Source organism: Miniopterus schreibersii, assembly GCF_964146895.1.
Source record: "Miniopterus schreibersii genome assembly, chromosome: 7".
Taxonomy (NCBI): Eukaryota; Metazoa; Chordata; class Mammalia; order Chiroptera; family Miniopteridae; genus Miniopterus; species Miniopterus schreibersii.
Genome location: NC_138108.1, coordinates 17,082,727 through 17,100,526, shown reverse-complemented (window position 1 = coordinate 17,100,526; position 17,800 = coordinate 17,082,727). Strand labels below are relative to the sequence as shown.

Below are 17,800 nucleotides of genomic sequence, written 5' to 3'. Positions count from 1 at the left end.
TTGAGACTCTTCCCTTATTTCTAATTAAATTTGGAGCAGTGTGAAAAGGTTATCCGTTTTGCTTTAGTGATCTTTGAATATGTATCTTGTCACACAATTGACATGAAGATTTACAAAACTGATATTCATTGGAATTCAGGTCTGTTTGAGGAATCATGGAAGTTTACTGATGGCAGCATTATGACTGTTATTATTTTAAATTGGCGACCAAAAATGCATAGCAATCTATTACTCCACGGAAGGTTTCAAAGACAGTGTTTATCCACTGAAAATAACTGGGTAGGCTTCAAAGTCAATTTAAGTTTAGTTCTGACTTGTAACTTGCTCAAACTAAATCACCACATTGTTTTTCTAATTGATTTGTGCACAATCAGCTGTAAAGATTGTGGGAAGACACATTGAATTTGTCATGGAAAATGTAATCTCCACCTACTCTCAAAATCTGAATCTGTCAGTATTTGTTATAACTTTCCAGGTTCTGTTAGTATTAATTCTTAGCTATAAAGAAATCCAACCTGTCTTGGATACTGACTGATACCTGTTTAGAAATAGTTCTGTTTATGTGTTAATGCATGCCTGCTTTCTCTCCATTTGCTTTCTATCTAAAAGACATCTGCACAAAAGCAAGATCTTACTAAGGAAGGGCCTGTATGTTCTGGACAGAGATTCCTTATTTTAATCCTATGGTCCGGAGCAGGTACAGGTGATTTCCTCATCAGTCTCAGCCAAATTCTCTCAGTGGTAAAAGACTGACCTAGTGTTGAAGACTTTATATCAAAACCATGGAGAAAAGGAGAGAAGAAGAAAAATAGAACCTAAATTTGAGTAGTGTTCTGATATGTGTTTTATTCCTAAGTCTTTTCTCAAAAATATTGCTTTTCTAGTTCTGCTACAAATTAGAAACAAATAAACTTTCTTTAAATAATGAGCTCTTGAATGTGTATCACAGGTCATGGCTATTGGTCGCACCTTTGAGGAGAGTTTCCAGAAGGCCTTACGGATGTGCCACCCGTCTATAGATGGTTTCACTTCCCGTCTCCCAATGAACAAAGACTGGCCGTCCAACCTGGATCTCAAAAGAGAGCTGTCTGACCCGTCCAGTACCCGCATCTATGCCATCGCCAAGGTAATATATGACAAAGGGCCCAGAGCCACTGTTTTTTCAGAAAATAGACAGACTGAACATTAAAGTAAAACTAAATCACAAAGCAATGTTGAATTCAGGGATTTTGGTAAAATTTTTAATTCTTTCTAATAGTATTAAATTAGAGACTTCTAGGTGTAATCTAAATCCTGTAGCAACCAACGCCCATCCCCTCCAAAAAAGATACCAGGAAGACAAATTCAAATCATAAATCACAGACTTCTACGGATTTCATCACATAATTCTATAATAAATAAAATATTACCCGTTTTATTTGACTTTAAGCCTAGGTTTAAAGACAGATTGCAGTTTTAAGAGATGATCACATAAATAAAATGTTCCTCCCTTTTAGTGTATATAGTATCAATACTCTTAAGTAGATTTGGTAATACTGATTTGTCATTTCCTATCACTCTCATTGTTTGTTTCTTGAAAATGTATAAAATTATATTTTAGAAAATAAGGTGTATAAAATAGTATCCCTTATTATGGGCTACTCAGGACTCTAGAATACTCTTTATTTATTTGCTTCTTTTTCTGTGTTTAAACAACAACAAACTCTAAAGAACTTCCATGATTACAGGCTTTTCTCTGTGTGATTATTTCATTGGTCTTACTTTCAGGACAAAAAAGCCCCACACTTCTCGCTTCCACTCCCTAGTTCTCTTGTATGCAAATGAAATGCCATATTAATCTCCTTTCGTGTTTACTACGCTTAGAGTTTTGAAGTTTGAGCTTATCTGATTTTATCAAAGGTGACTTGGGCAGCTGGGCTCCGCCTGGTCAGAAATCCCTCCATGGCTTTCTGACATTTAAGGAAGCTTAGGCAGTAATCCTCCAACAGTGTCAACCCCACCGGAGCTACAAAGCCCTGCCGGCCATCCTGTGTGTGCGTGTGTGCATAAGGGATGAGGCGATGAAAATACAAATTTTGCCTTTAAAAAGGGAATGCGTTTTTGCAATTTGTCATCGTTGCAACAGCAAAACGCTGTTAGTGATTCTGAACTCACTGCAGTTTTTCTGTCCCTCTGTTGAGAGACCCGCAGAGAGGGAAGGAGAGAAGGGAGTGTTTCCTTCATTGCATGTAATGTATACTCTTCTCACCTTTGTGGTGTTCTAAATGCTGAATATTTAACTCCCATTGAAATTCTGGGAGATACTAGTACCTTTTTGATGAACATTTCTCAATGTTGAATTTCAAGGTAATTGCACATTTTTCTGTGGTGGTGGAGGTGATAGTAATGATGAGAGGTTAACTCTAGGAAACCGTTTCATCTTCTTTATTGTTTTTACTTTAGTCTTTTGTTTAAAAAGCAGTCTACCACATTCACATGTGCATCTGTATTTCTATATACATATAATTTTTCCAGACCAAGGGCAGTAAATGGATACTTTTTCTTAAGTCTAGTTATCATGCTTCTGCCATTTTGAGGCAGATGCAAAAGAGAAGTGTTTCCAAGTTCCCAGTGAGGCTGTAAAACTCAGGCAAACCTCACATTTTTTTCTAACAGACCTATAAGAGATGAGAATTCAGGGGGAAATGTGCGGAGCTTCTTTCTTGCACAGAGTACCCTATGTTCGAGCAAAATGTGCGGGGCCTGAGGTATAAATTACTGTGCGCCAGAGTGCCGGAGAAGGAGCTGTTTCTGTTGGTTAGAGGCCTCACTGCTGCTCATTTCCCAGCAGCCAGGCTGGGCGATTTTGACAGAGAGCGTAGGAATCGGGGAGGGCCGAAGGGGCAAAGAGTGAAGGGAGCGTGTAAATCTTCCCCGCTTTCACGATTCTTAGAAAAGGGCAACTTGCTCCGAGGTCTGATTTTTGCAGCACTCTTATTTCAGGATGACTGGATCGTCACCTGTTTTGATTTGGGGAGAACACAGGGCATTATTTTTGACTCGGGGAGCGCTAGAGTCACCTCGAGTTTGTTTGGGGTCAGTGTGAACTTCTTTATAGCTGAGCTTGAAGATGAAGGCCCAGGACGGACGGGATCCTGCGCCCTGTGCAAAACTGCAGGTGTGACTGTATTTGTCCTTCCTCACAGCGACATGACTGCAGGATTCTAGGTCCTGCGTCCCTCGCAGGGTGGCTGCCGCTGGGCCATTGTGTGCAAACTTCCTCTGGTCTGTCAAAAGTGTGCCAGTTTCAGGCTCTATCTGCCTCATGGTGCTGATGGCCAACAGCTAATTATGCTTTAATCACTTGGAAAATAAGACCAAATAGCAAGTCCTTGGGAATCCGGCTGTAATTACAGGAGAATTACACTTATGAAATGAACATGCCTTTGAGTGTTCCCATTAGATGCCATCTTATTCCAGTCAAAGGAATTATGAACTCTGCGATGTCTCAACACTTAGAATTATGGTCTCTCTGGTACTAGAAATAAGTAAAAGTTTTAAGAAAATTAAGCTCCCGGGGTTAAAACATAACAGAGTTGCTGGTTACATATATCTCTCAATGAGATTTAAAAATATAGTGTGCCATTCTAAAATACTTTGTTCTGGAATATTATCTGGTTATTTTTTATTGGGTATAAATATATATATATAATTAGTTAAAAATAAGAGTAGACATCTTTTGAATGTGAAAGTTTTGATTTTGAGAGTTTATCTTTTTATTCAGTTGCCTTTTCTGCTTAGCCCAATGACCCATAATTGTAATTTTTCTTTTGGGAAATGACTTAATTTCTCTTCAGAGAAAGGCTGAGCTGCCTATCAGAACTGAAGTTATTACTACACTGCTTTGAAATATATTAAGATTTTGTAAAATGCCTGTCTTCGTGCAAAAGTAAAAGTAACTGATTCAAAATAATTTTTTGTTTGAAGTCCTCTGTGAGGGTATATTCTAGAGAAATAACATCAGGCTGGATTTGACCCATACATTCTCACTGACTAGTTTGCGTGCATGTGGAATGAGGTGTTAAATGTATGCTATTTGCTACAGGGTAATTATCCAAAATACAAGTCAAATGATCATTATAACAATTCTAGGTTTTCTTACTAATTTGGCTTAACTGTAGTTTCAAGAGATTCCCTTTAATTCCAAATTTAGTATATAATTGGTAATATAGTCATATTAAGAGCAGGAGGCAGAGCCTGTTAGGGGTTTCTTTCTGAGCACACACCACTCTGATTAATTCAGAGCACCTCCTTTGTATGTCATTGTGGAAATAGTTGGCAGTATCTGTAGGCGTATTGGGAGCAACATCAATGATATGATATCGGTTTCATGTTTGATGTCTCAGTCTATAGCCTCAGGCTCTCTGAGTAACAAGGAGAGGGGATGGCTGCTCTATGTTTTCAACCAAATAAGATATTTATAAAATGTTTGCCAAAAAATATATCTCTTCTCCTTTTGGCAGGCTTTGGAAGACAACATGCCCCTTGATGAGGTTATGAAGCTTACATCCATTGACAAGTGGTTTTTGTATAAGATGCGTGACATTTTAAACATGGAAAAGACACTAAAAGGGCTTAACAGGTAAGGCAGCATGGCTCTGGTTCGTTCCAGGTATCTGCTGTGCAATTTTTGAATAGTCTTCTTCCTCTCCTTAAGCATTTGGCCAAAATTATGCTTCAACAAGGTAAATAGTGCCAAGGTTGAAAAACAGCAGCCATAGCCAGGAGAAATGGCAGTTTTCAGATGTTTACCTATTAGAAGGTACCTTTTAATATTTGAACTATCTTCTACCCCATCCTTGCTGTCAAGCATAATGATGTTTTTATTAGGTCTCTTGAATTTATGAAAATCAATGTACATTTATGATATCATGTGCTATTTAACTACTAAACATTACCTAGGTTTAAATTTGAATAATTAATAGAATAATATTCCTGTTTTCTATATATTTTCTGAATTCTAAAGACCATATTTGTCTTTTAACATCAACCTACACATTGCTATATATTGAGGAACAAAGGTGTTCCTCTTGCATTTTACTGATATTTTTAACAGTGGGACTTCCATTTCAGCCTACAAATAAGCCACATTCCAGTTTCTATTAACAGGCTCTTTACCTCTTACTAATTTAGATTTTTTACCTCCTTTATGGCCAATTATTTTTAAAATTTTGGAATATTTCAATAATATCACTGCTTTAAAATATTTTTTATTTTATGAAGAAAGACCATTTGTTTGAGTTTATGAAATCATAGATAGGTCTTAAAAATGTATTTTTGATAAGCGGAGTATTTATTATCAATTTAAGGAACACAGTATAATTCTCTTCATCTTCTCCCCTTTAAGAGAGCTCTGAAACACATTGCATTGAAAAGAAGCCCACCAGCAAGCTTGTGTTTAGAGAGGAAAAAAAATTTTGCCTATGTAAATTGCTTTCAATGATTGAGAAAATGTAGGAAAATGAATCACTAAAAATGTGCATGAGGACAGTGGAAGATCTCAACGCCTTGATTTCCCAACTATTTAGCAACTGCAACATGTATTGGAGTTGCTGTGTTTACTTAAACAAGATGCATACAAACTGGGCACTAAAAAATACTTGCTTTTCTTTTTGAGCAAAATGAGGTTCTTTTTCACCTATTCAACAATTGCCCACAACCACTGCTTGGTTTTGAGAACTGGCAACTCCTATTTTGCTTCTAAGTCACTCTTCCTAGTGATCACATAAAATGAACAATAGATAGCAAAGAAGTTAAGAATAGAACCTGCACATTCGTTTTCCATTTTTGCTGACTTGAGGTTTCCTTTCTGGGTTTATGATGCCAGCAAAACTTCCATGTCGAAATATAGTCAGTTCCAGTGTTTTCAGTTTCAGACAACTGATTTCAAATGCCTATGAAACTGCTGCAATGGAACCACAAGAGGGTGCTAGAAACTTACATTATGCCAATGGTAGTGGTGGGAGAGACTTGGGGGGGAAAATAGCAGATGTTTTTGTGATTTAAATTTCCACTTGATAAACATTCTGATTTTTAGACAAATTTGATGTTGTAATTGAATAGTTTTTGTTATAACCAGAAGGCAGGTTGAGATTCTAGCTAAGCAGAGATAAGTACATGTTGACAGCGATTAAGGTCCTCGGATGGTTAGAGCGAGTCACTGTTACAGGTCACTTATAATATTTTCCTGACTTCTGCACCCTGTTGCATCTATTTGCTGATAGTTTGACGTTTTCAGGCTTCATTTTCTTGCATAGGTATATTTGTCAATAGGGATGTTTTCTATTGTTCGTACTTATCTACATTAAACACTTTTACATAAAGCTTTTAATAATTTTAAAAGATTCTAAAAAATATACTTACAGTTATCTCAACAGATGATCTATGGTGTTAGTAAACTTAAACTCTGCATTCATTATTATTTGATCGTTACTTTGCTGTTTAATTCATTTCTTTCTGGTGTGTCATAGATGCACACATAGCTATTTGATAATGGTTGTTATTTAGAGGTGTTAGATAGATGAAATAAAAATAGATGGTCACTAAAGCTACCTGTCTCAGTCATTCTGTGGCACGTAGGGGTCTGGAGTTGAAAGCACATTGCAGCCAATGGTGTGTAGGACTTGAGTTTTCTTGCCCTATTTTGATGATCTTCACCATCAGCATCTTCTGCTTTTATGAATTATGACGTCTGCTTTTTCTCAGTCTCTAAATATCCAGGAAGCTTAGTCATTAAGGCATATATAGCTCCAACAGTGATGGTAGCTCTCTGATAAGAGTTGACGCTATCTGGCTGAATTACGTATTGCCAGTTTGGAGAAAAGTTAAGAAGATCACTTGTTCTTTTTCATTTGCATTTTGTGGTTCACTTTGTTTCAAGAGCTCAACTTCTTCAGTGTTGGAAGGTTGACTTTAGGTAGAGGCCTGGGAAGTAGCTATTTATTTGGTAGGATTTGAGAGATCCCCCAAAGTCACTTGCTTCAACATATCACTGGTGCCAATCTCTCAGGTCTCTTTGCACTTTTCTTATAGGTTCCTGGGAAAATAGGCATTGGGGATCTCAACTGGGAGAAAGGGAGAAACTTAAAGAGGAGATAAAGTATAGATACTAGATGTGTGTTAAGCTTCACCTGGTTCTTTCTTGGTGCACTGGAAGGAGCACAGGTGTGGAGCCGGTCAGGTAGGCTGGATGTAGTCTTACCCACTGCGGAATCACGGGCATGGTACCTCCCTCACTTCTCCAGCCTCACAGTCTTCCTGCTAATGTCTACTTTATAGTTTGTGGAGCTCAGATGATATAAGTATAAAGAAAACCTGGCACATAATGAGTGCCCAAGGAGGTTTTCCCTCTTTCCCTCTGAAAACAAAAATGCTACTCATTCTAGTGAAGACCATTTTGTGATTTTTAGACATATGCATTTAAACACTCATTTTCAGAATCACAATTTGCTTTTACATATATATTTTGCAATATATCATTTCTTAATTTTCTTTATTATGCATTGTCACTTATTTTAATACCTTTCTTTTTAAAGGAAGCAATGATAATTAGTGATACAAATCCTATCATTATCAAAAGATCAATAATATTCCATTATGCTAATAAACAAAAATTCCCACTCTATAGCTGTGAATTATGCTAAAATTCTAATATTTAATAAACATATTCACTAACACAGGATGAAACTGTCACTCAAATTACCAGCCAGTGTATACTTATGTTTTTATATAGTCATCTGAAATGAAGTCTAGAACTTGACTCCCAAATTGAATATGCCCACATATTTAGTATATATGTCCACTGACTGGAATGGGAAAAATAAAACTAATTGTAGCAGGGTCAGCATTAAGGAAATAACAGGTGAGTTTCCCATGTATTTGAGAAAGTGGAAATTACAGTAAGAAATCCCTTGCCTCGAAGGGTGGAGACAAACATATATCATGCTGAGGATGTTGAATGAAATCCCAGCCTTCTTCAGGGTAATGAGACAAATTAGATGGGTGTTAGAATAATCCACTCAGCATCCTGACTCTGAGTGTCTGCTCCCATCAGAACTCAATTTGCTGTCTCCAGTACCTGAGCATAGCAGCAGCGACCCTCAGGAGACTTCCAGAGCAGTATCCATTCCTACTGACCTAGGTGATGAGCATTGTTCAGACAGCTTCAGCAAAAAACTTTCTCTTCCCACAAGAGTTCACTGACTTTTTCTTTTTCCTCTTAAATTGTTTATGGCTGCCCAAGGGCATGCTAGGAAAGGTGACTGTTCCAGGCTGTTCCCCAAATTTATAAGCTGGTGTAGCAGCATTAATCGACCTAGAGTGATAATATATTTTACAGTGGGTTTCTTTAGGTTTTGAAAAGTTTCTCTTTACTCGATGTGATGTGAATTGTATCATGTAGGATTCCAAGGCCTGTTACGTATATGCATAGGGATTTGGATGTCTGATCTATTAACTTCACGTTACCAGATCACTTTGCAAGGAGTTTAGGAAAAGTTAAGTCTGTCTGAATTTTTAATGGAGCTGCATTTGCAGAAGCCTTATCCGTTGGCCTTCACTACTGAGCTAGCAGACATGCCTGCCTTCACCATACTGACCCTACCAACACCGACTCTTTCACACATAAATGCTCCTCCCATATAGGATTTTCACCAGTACTCACTAGAAGGAAAGCATGCTTATTTTCATCTATTAAAACAAACAAACAAAAATCTACAGAAACTCACCATAGTTCTTTCCTCCATTAGTACATTCGCAGATTCAACTTTGGTTACATAAATCAATCTGTCATGGAAGGCAGAATTGCAAGTACCATAAATCAGATAAATAAATATGTCAAATGTCTTCATCAATGAGGTTTTCTTGATATAGCTGATTCCCTAACGTTACAAAATAATGTCTTTAGAACTCTGTTAACACAGAGCCTTAAATTTTGATTCAATCAAACAATTCTGAGTGCCTTCCAAGTGTAAAATAACAATCAGCAAATTTATTGATTACATATTAGGCACTGTTCTAAGCACACTGTTTTATTTTATGCTTACAACCACCTACGAAGGTAGTAATTGACCTGATTTTATAAATAGTAAACTGAGGCACTGACATATTTAGCAACTTCTTTAATGTCACATGCTAATCAAGGGCAAAATTGAGATCAAACATGAGCAGGAGTACAGAGCCTAGGATATTTGACATGCACACACACACATATATGTTTAGGTGTGGGAAAGGCAAATTATGTATAACATCCAGAGGAAATAAGACTACATATAATAGACACTTTCAGTATAGAAACAGTAAATAAAGGAATGATAGCCCTATCACCATAGAACCCGCACATAGGTTAAGGTTTCAACTATATTAGTGATTCATAGAGAAGCACAGGAACAAGGATCTCTCAGCTGAACCCCTTTTGTTATAAGTAAGTAAGGAAGTCAACTATAAGAAGGCTTGTTTGTGAAGGAACTGTTTCAGGACATTATACCCCAAACATTTTTATTTATATCAAGTTTGATTAGCAATTTTAGATTGAAGGCAATCATGATACTTAAATACACACACACACACACACACACACCCACCCCATGACCAGGCAAGAAAAAAATGTGAAAGTGCCAGTTGCCATCTTTGAGCATCTGCTTATCTTCTGCCTGTGGCTCTTTTTCTTTTTAGAAAAATGTCTTTATTTTTATTTTGGAGGGTTATTTAGCTATTTTTGACTGCCATCCGCAGCTCAAGGATTTTATTATACCTGCTTAAATTGTTTAATTTTCTTCTTTAACCAGATAAAACAAAGTTGAATTAAGTTCTGAGTTCTCCAGAACTTTAAGTGATTAGCTTAGAGAAGACAGCCAGCCTCTGCTGTGCTGTGTCACATTAAATGGCCACAGGGAAAGTTTTCGTCATTGACGATGATTGCTTCTTCCTTTGCATTTCCTTCAGTTCGGGCAATTTTCCTGGAATGGTCCATTTTGCTCTTTGTAATTTTTGTACAATGCTGCTATTTATGTTAGCAACATTATGGATAGCTATTTTTTTAAAAATCTGTTTTCACCCACTTTAGATGTTCGAAATTAGGGGATACGGTCATTGTGATACAGTTCATCCCATATAAATATAGTAGACTGAGATTTGGATCTATTTCTCTATTAATTTTTAGTATTAACTTAATTTACTATGGATGATTGTGCAAACTATCCAAAAATTGCTTTCCCCCCACTATTCTATTGGTTTCATGTGTTCTTTTACTATTTTAATTCTGATAATATTAGTATCAGTACCCCCTTCACTGCTACTTACTGCTAAATTCAATGTAGTAAAAAAGAGAAAGTGTACTTTTGAAGGACCTCATTTTCATACGACCATCACTATGTTCAATGTGATAAACTACGTTCATTGGTTAAGTGCTGAAAAATCAGGAATGTGGATGGCTCAGGAAAACAGTCTAGGGCAAACCTGGTGAGTTCTACTTGGGCATTCAAGTGCTAAATTGAGCTCAGTAAAGTTGGCCATTTCCCTGCAGCCACACACTTCTGGCAGATGTAATAATGCAGGTGTCACCTTAGCTGGAACACTCCCTTTCAATGTCCTCTCCTACACATGTTAGTTTCTATTGACTTTTTATTTAACTTGCTCACAAAGCATGACAAAGCCAGACAAGAACGTTTTGTACTTACATTTGATTGAAGTTTCAGAGGAAAAAATGTCACTTAAAAGATGTTAAAACTTAGATAGAAGACAGAAAAGAGATGGTACTTCTTTCTAATGGTAATTTATATTTTTTGGTAGGAAAAAATTAACAATAAGCAACTTTAGCTTTAAAGTGTATTAAGTATAGAATAAATTTAGGGAAAGAAATATATGTATGTCCTATATATAACATATAATAATTACAAATTATAATTTTTATGATACTTTGCTATGACATATCATTGTGGACATTCAAATATATACAAAATTTGTGGATACTTATTACTTTGAATGTAGAATGGGAATGGAAATGTTTGGACACTTTAGTGAAACCCATTGACTTGATTTGCAGAAAATGGGTTATGTCCTTTAACCTCACTATCAACTCACACTATATTTTAAGTCTTAGTTTCACCCTAGTAAAAACACTCCTTTCTTATTTTACTGAGCAGCCATGCAGCTAGATGAATGTATAATATATGTGAAGTAGTTAACTCTAAAGAAAAACAATTTTATCTGTTACTATGTATTACCTACCATTCCAGGGTTTTACTCTTCATACCCTAAACTGCTTATCTAATGAACCTCATTAAGAATACTAAAAATTGGGGCTCACATAAAAAAGTTATTTTCTCTCTATTAAAGAGGAGTATTGCTGTGGTAATTTTCATGCCTTTGTGAACTAATGCAAAAAATACACTTTATTTTAAATTTGTTTTTATGTTCCATGTGATAAGATAGGATATTGTAGGTAATATCATAGATTTGATAGACCTCCATTAATTTTTAACTAATAATTTATTGAATTAGATATAAAGTTTTACATCAAATGTTCTGAGAACCCTCATCGAATTCATTATTTAAATAGTGTTTTCATAGTTTTGACAAATAATTATGCATTTTGAAAGTGTGAGAGAGTACTTGATTCTGGCATGGGCAAGATGACTTAAAATGTTTTCAGAGTGATATTCAGATCACTTATAAATGTTTTACTTAAAATGTTTTCAGAGTGATATTCAGATCACTTATAAAATGAATCTTGTATGTTTTCTTAGTATTGATTCTTATATGTTTGATCATTCCAAAAATTTTGTCAGTTTAAAATGACATACACTCATAACTTGCATGTATATATCTATTAGTAGTCAAGAATTAATAGATTATCCCCATGTCAGTATCTCTGATCTCAGCTTGATGGGTTATGTATTTACTTGATGGCATTTCTCTTTCTTAGGAGCTAATAAAGGATCTGTATAATAATGTTATTTATATTAATTTAGATAAATGTTATTTACTTATCTATTTAGTCATTAATATTTATTCAGTACCTACTATGTGCTGGACATCGTACTAGGTCCAGTGCTATTTAGTGATGAGTAAGTTGTAGTCATTAACTTGCCTTCAAGGAGTTTGTAATTTATTTTTGAAGATTAAATATATACATAGTTATATATAAGGCAGGATGCTTTTAATGCGGCAACTAGAGGCAAAAACACAAAACCATGAAAGTTTATAGGAGGTTAAAAACAAAAGCTCTAAAACCTTTGCATATGTTATCTCATATATGTCTCAATTTAAGAATTCCTAGAAGGTATGCATCGCTGTCCCATATTTTATAGATGAACTGGTGGCTCAGAGTGTTTAAGTAAGCTTTCCAAGATTTCAGAGGTTTGAGCCAGGAATTGAGCTTTCAGGACTTTTGGAATTCAAGGACAGTGTTTTCCCTTCAGCATATTCCAATGTCATGGGAGCCAAGGGAAGAGAGAATTTAAAACAAAACAAATAAAATAGGAAGACACTTTCAACAGTATTGCATGGCTTAGAGAGAACAGAGAGGAAGGGAGTTGAACAAGTTTAAGTTTGATGATGGGGAGGTAGGAGAGTAGCTGCCTGTAAGGACCAAATGTGCAATGAGAATGAGGAAGTAAGGAGATGGAAGAATTCTACTTAGAAAGTGACAGATCCTACTTGCTCTTATTTTGTTATATTTCTGTTATGTTTTATAAAAATGAGAATCTTTCTATAAAGAAATGAAATCTATGAACAGAATTAAGGTGGATATTGTCTACCTATTTGCTCAAGGTATATAGTTGGAGCCACACAATTTCACTTCATTGTTCTGTAATTATTATATTCATGCTAGTGACAGCCTCTAATTAAATTGTAAATTCCATTATGACAAATTCCAATATACTATTATTATAAGCTTTTCTTAAGAGCTTTTGCTGATTTGTATGTATGCAGAATAGAGTTCACCATTATAATGCTTATATGGACATAAAATCTCTATTGCCTGTTGAGAATAACCAAAATTTGTATAATTTTGATTTTTTAAAAAAATTATCCAAGTTTCCAAAATTGTAAATTTTAGAAAAGTGTTTCTGAGAAATATTCGTAAGTATATATACTTGCAGTGAAGGCTCCGAATTAACCAGCAAAGAAGGTTAAGGCAAAAACTATATACTTATAGTATTTATAACCCAGAAATCTATTTTCTCTGGTGACTTTAGAGTACATTTCTGTTATAATGCAGGTAGAAAATGATCACTATTCTATTTTTGCGGGTGGTGAAACTGAGTCACACCGAGATGTGTGTCATACTTTAGGTCACACCAGTCAGAGGAGAGCAAGAAATCTAGCCCAGGGCTTCTGCCTTTGGTTCTAGTCACTGATTTTCCAAAACTTCTTTTCAGAGAGATGACTTTTAAATCAGACAGCTGGAGATCACTTCCTCCTTAGCTGTCAAGTTGTGAGCTGTGTGTTTTCCTGCCTGAATTGCTGACCCCATTTAGAGCAGAGACATTGTAAGAGATGTGCCCTTCTCTAGACTCTTGCGGGAAAACATGGGGGCCTGGCAGAGACAAAGCCCCTACAGGTCACCTTTAAAAGACAGAATTTTCAAGGGTATGGAGAGCTAGGATGAGGGCTTTTTAAAAAATTCTCTATGTTTATAATAAAAGACTGTATATACACACGCATACATGCAAATACGTATATTTTTTCTTTAAATAAAATGCAAATGCCTAATCTCCCATGTTAATACAGGTGTGAGTAAAAAACTTCTGAAGTGTACAGTAGACGTGAAATGTAGGCAAAACAGGCTCCCAGAGCTGTTACAGAAGCTGGGCCATCCCTGGCGGATGCGCAGAACTTTGTCGCTCGCTCCTTGGTGCTGGAGCTGCCTCTGGGCGCAGAGCCTGCGTGCGGGCCCTGGAGCCGGGCGCGGGGCCAGCCCTCCGGGGCAGGGGCGGTGCCGAGCCTCCCGCAGCGGAGCAAATGCCGGCGCACACCATCCCCAGGTCCTGGCGGTGGGCAGGGAGCCCTGCGTGGGCGGCCCGCACCCCTCAAGGTGTGGGGACCCCGCTGCAGAGGGTGGGGAGGGGGCCCGGGGCCTGGGCGGCTGGCGGGGTGCTGCTCGGCTCCTGCCGCTGGCCCTCCCCGCGCCCCCGCGCCTGGGAGGCTCCTCCCAGCTCCTCACCCCCTGGCCTTTGCACTTACAGTGCGTGCGCCCCACTCGGCATTGCGCTAAACAAACTATCTGAGCATAATCGGAGCCTGGCTCTAGACCTGCCCAGTGGCGTTTGCCCATCAGCCCCACCACGTACTGTGTAGCCGATGGACCCGTGTAATTGCCATCCTTTGCTCTAGGCAGCTTGCAGAGTGAGCTACTCAGCTTGTTTCTTGACTATATACATATATATAGTTATTAGTGTGAAGTACGTGAGCATTTTTGCCATCATAGTTATTAATGTGCATTTATATGTCTTCTACAAAACCCTCAGTGATAGAGTTTTGATTCTCATGTAGGTTGTAATCCTCAAATGAACATAGATCTAATGTGACATGTTACCAGGAATTTAAGTCCAGAATTTTGCCACATTCTCTTAAAAGCAGATTCTCATTTCCTCCCTTTCTAGAAAAGGCATACAATCTCCCATTCAAGAACTAAAAAAAAAAAAAAAAAAGTTTAAAAATTATTCATATATATAATTATGATATTATAATCAATAGTATATAGTGGCCTTACCATATTGAAAGTAACATCATAGTATTTCTGAATTATTGGGATCACAAAGGATTGGAAAAAATGAACATGTGGCTTAGAAATTAAAAATTGCCTACTTAAAAATATCTACAGTATCAGTTTCTCATAAGGTTTTCTTCTTTGTTTTGATTTTGTCATTACTAGCCTTTAAAGTGAAATATAGTTTTAAGCGTGCTGTCCCTTGAGAAATCAATACCTGTGCTATTAGAGCATTATTGCGATGGTGCTAAGTGGACCCAGACCCTAACAGACACTTTTCCTGATGGCGCGCTTCCACGTGAGCATTGGATGCAGGCATTGTTTGTCCTGCACATGAGATAAATACTGAGCTTCTCTTTAATTCCTCCAAAGGCCTCATTGCTTTATAGAGTCGAGGCATGGTGCTCTCAAAAATTAAGAAAAAAGGCGAGTATTTACCCAATTGCCGGGGTTTTATCCTTTGCTGTTCTCAATGGTACTGCTGCTTTTGAAAAAATGTTTTTTGCATTTCTCTTAAGAGGTAACAAGCTGTCTCCTTTAAAGAGAAAATGAGAGACAAATAACCTCTCCACTGATTGCATTATTGTGATTGCTGTGTGGTCTTGAACCCGTGAAAAACCAAAAAATAATCAGTGATGCCGTGCAAAACTCAGGGGAGAGCTGGTGAGGGGTCTCAGGGCAGAGAACACACATCTCACTCAGTTCTCTTTTCTTAATAAAGCAGGTGTCATTACTGAGCATCAGGCCCAGCATTTCGCTCAGCTTCTGCCTTTTGGGGGATTTTTAAACAGAAGATAATAATAAAATTGCAAGCCCATCCCATAATTGTAGGCCAAGCGGAGCGCTCATTTTCACATTAGAGCTCATGCAATCTGGAGGGATATTTGTTCAGTATTACTTGTGAGTTGGTGGATCAGATGAAAGGCAGTCAAGTGGAAGAGAGGACTGTGTGAAGTACGCCGGCTCCCCTGGTAATTGCCAGGCTGCAGGCGTTCCTCCAGTCCGCTAATAGATTTCCCCAGCTCCTCTGTGCCAGGTGAAAGTTTCCTCATTAAGCGGAATTTATTCCATTTCCTTTTATCATTTATTATTGAAGACTAAGTGTGAGTGGAGGAAGCTTCAGAGATGACGGGGTAGAATTTTAAACAACAACAACAAAATCTACATTGGAAGTCTAAGAGAGAGAGGAGACAGGCTTGTATTGTTTATAAAACCAGAGAACACACGAGAGATTTCCTCCGTAGAAGCTCAGCCGAGCTGTCTAGCCGTTCAAAGATTATGGCAGAGTGTGTAAAAGTCTGATTGTCTGTTTTTAGGATGTTTTTCCCCTCCCTAAAATTTCAGACTGTCATTTTGTGCTGCTACGTAGAGAGAAATGGAAGATTATGAAAAGGCCAGCATCTCAGTATTTGGTGTTTCTTTGTTTTATTGTTTAGACTCTATTATATCATGAGAAAAGTGTAGCCTCTGAAGAGTTTGCCCTTGAACTCTGAAAGCAAGGAAATCTGGCAGGAGAAAGAAAATTTGGATATATAGAGGACATAGTTCTGAATAATGGCTTAATGTTCAAAGAAGTAAAGATAAACATATTTAGGACACACAAATTCATATTAAACAACAGGAGGATAATTTATATATTGTACATATTTTAAAGCTGTGCTTTTTAGTGCAATCTACTCCATTCAGCTGATCACATTTCTCACTTGGTACAATGCTCCTTGGATTTACAATATAATATAAATGGAGCATTCCCTACTGAGGTTTCAAAGAGCGATTTTAAATAACAAATTTACTGTTTATATTTCTTTCAGTAATTATCCTTCTTTGAGATTGTTCCAAATTAAGGTTTTCATTTTGCTTAGAAAAAATTGAAATATTATAGCCCTGTCCATAAAATAAGCTTTTACCTAGCTTGATTTAAACAAATCTCACTCTGATGAAAGTTCTTTTTAGCAGACAAAATAGAAGGCAGCCCAGTATGGACAGATACAGATGAAGAACATGTATCTAAATCTCCACATTGTTAAATGAGCTTTTATGTTCACTTAAGATTATTCATCTTGTATTTGACTCTGAAGAGGTTTAACCTTATCTGAACCACTGGCCCAAAGCTAATGAATTGTGTCTTCAAACTGTCTCTTCTTTTATTTTATTATAATAGGGCTCAAAATAAAATTTTGTGTCAGAACAAGTAGGGAATGAAGTCAATTTTCTTCTGTGTGTAATGGCATGCCAGCCAGCCTGTGTTATGCAGAAGCAGCAGAGAGCAAATGAGGGACACAGAGAGAGGCAACCTGCTCTGCCTTGGAGTCAGGCGTGTCCTGCAGACTTAGAGTGGCAAGGAAGGTGGGAAGGGACCTACCTTGGCTCTGTCCTTGTAATTGCCGGGGCAGGTCAGAGTAAAAATCGCTTTTCTCAATGAGGGGGATTGCAAAGCGCTTTACACTATGCCATGAACATGTCTAAAGTGTAGAAATGAATAACCCCAGAGACCGTAAATGAAATACAATAGAAGATATGTCCCTTTGATCTTCATGTGAACATTACCTACCCAATATCTGCATTCAAGTTGAGGAAGATTCACACGAACACACTCATATGTCATTCTAATGGATGCATACTAATTTTCAAGATGTTTAAAAATATCATATCATGCTATTGGTCTAATTATTTGGATACTGGGCAAAAGTTAAAGCAGTTTTTGGCTCACCAAGAAAATATTGAGTTTTAGCTTGTGAGCTCAAAACATGCACTCTGCAAGTCTAGCTCGATGCATCTGTTTCAGGACTCTCACCTGGAATGATCTGAAGGGGCACCAGTGGAGAAAGAGTTTTCACCCCCATTCCGAAATTCTATCATTCATGATTCATTATTTTGTGGTGTTGTTGCTCTTCTCAGGCATCCCCTCTAAATAATGAAAACTCTCTGGGGTGGCTATGCTATGGGGAACAGTAACAACTGAGTTAGTCCTAGTGACAGACAGATATTTTTTGCAACCAGAGGTGAGCACAAAATTAATTCACTTTACGTTTTTATAAATAAGGCCAG

The 17,800-nt window shown here is 37.2% G+C and overlaps 1 protein-coding gene across 1 annotated transcript in view; it reads left to right on the top strand.

The window, feature by feature from the left end:
* Positions 1-17,800, top strand: part of CPS1 (carbamoyl-phosphate synthase 1) — a 145,909-nt gene that overhangs the window by 85,555 nt on the left and 42,554 nt on the right. The window contains exons 21-22 of the mRNA XM_081142905.1: positions 950-1,126; positions 4,503-4,621. Coding sequence (XP_080999031.1) covers positions 950-1,126; positions 4,503-4,621 — 296 coding nt within the window. The remainder of the gene's footprint in view (positions 1-949; positions 1,127-4,502; positions 4,622-17,800) is intronic.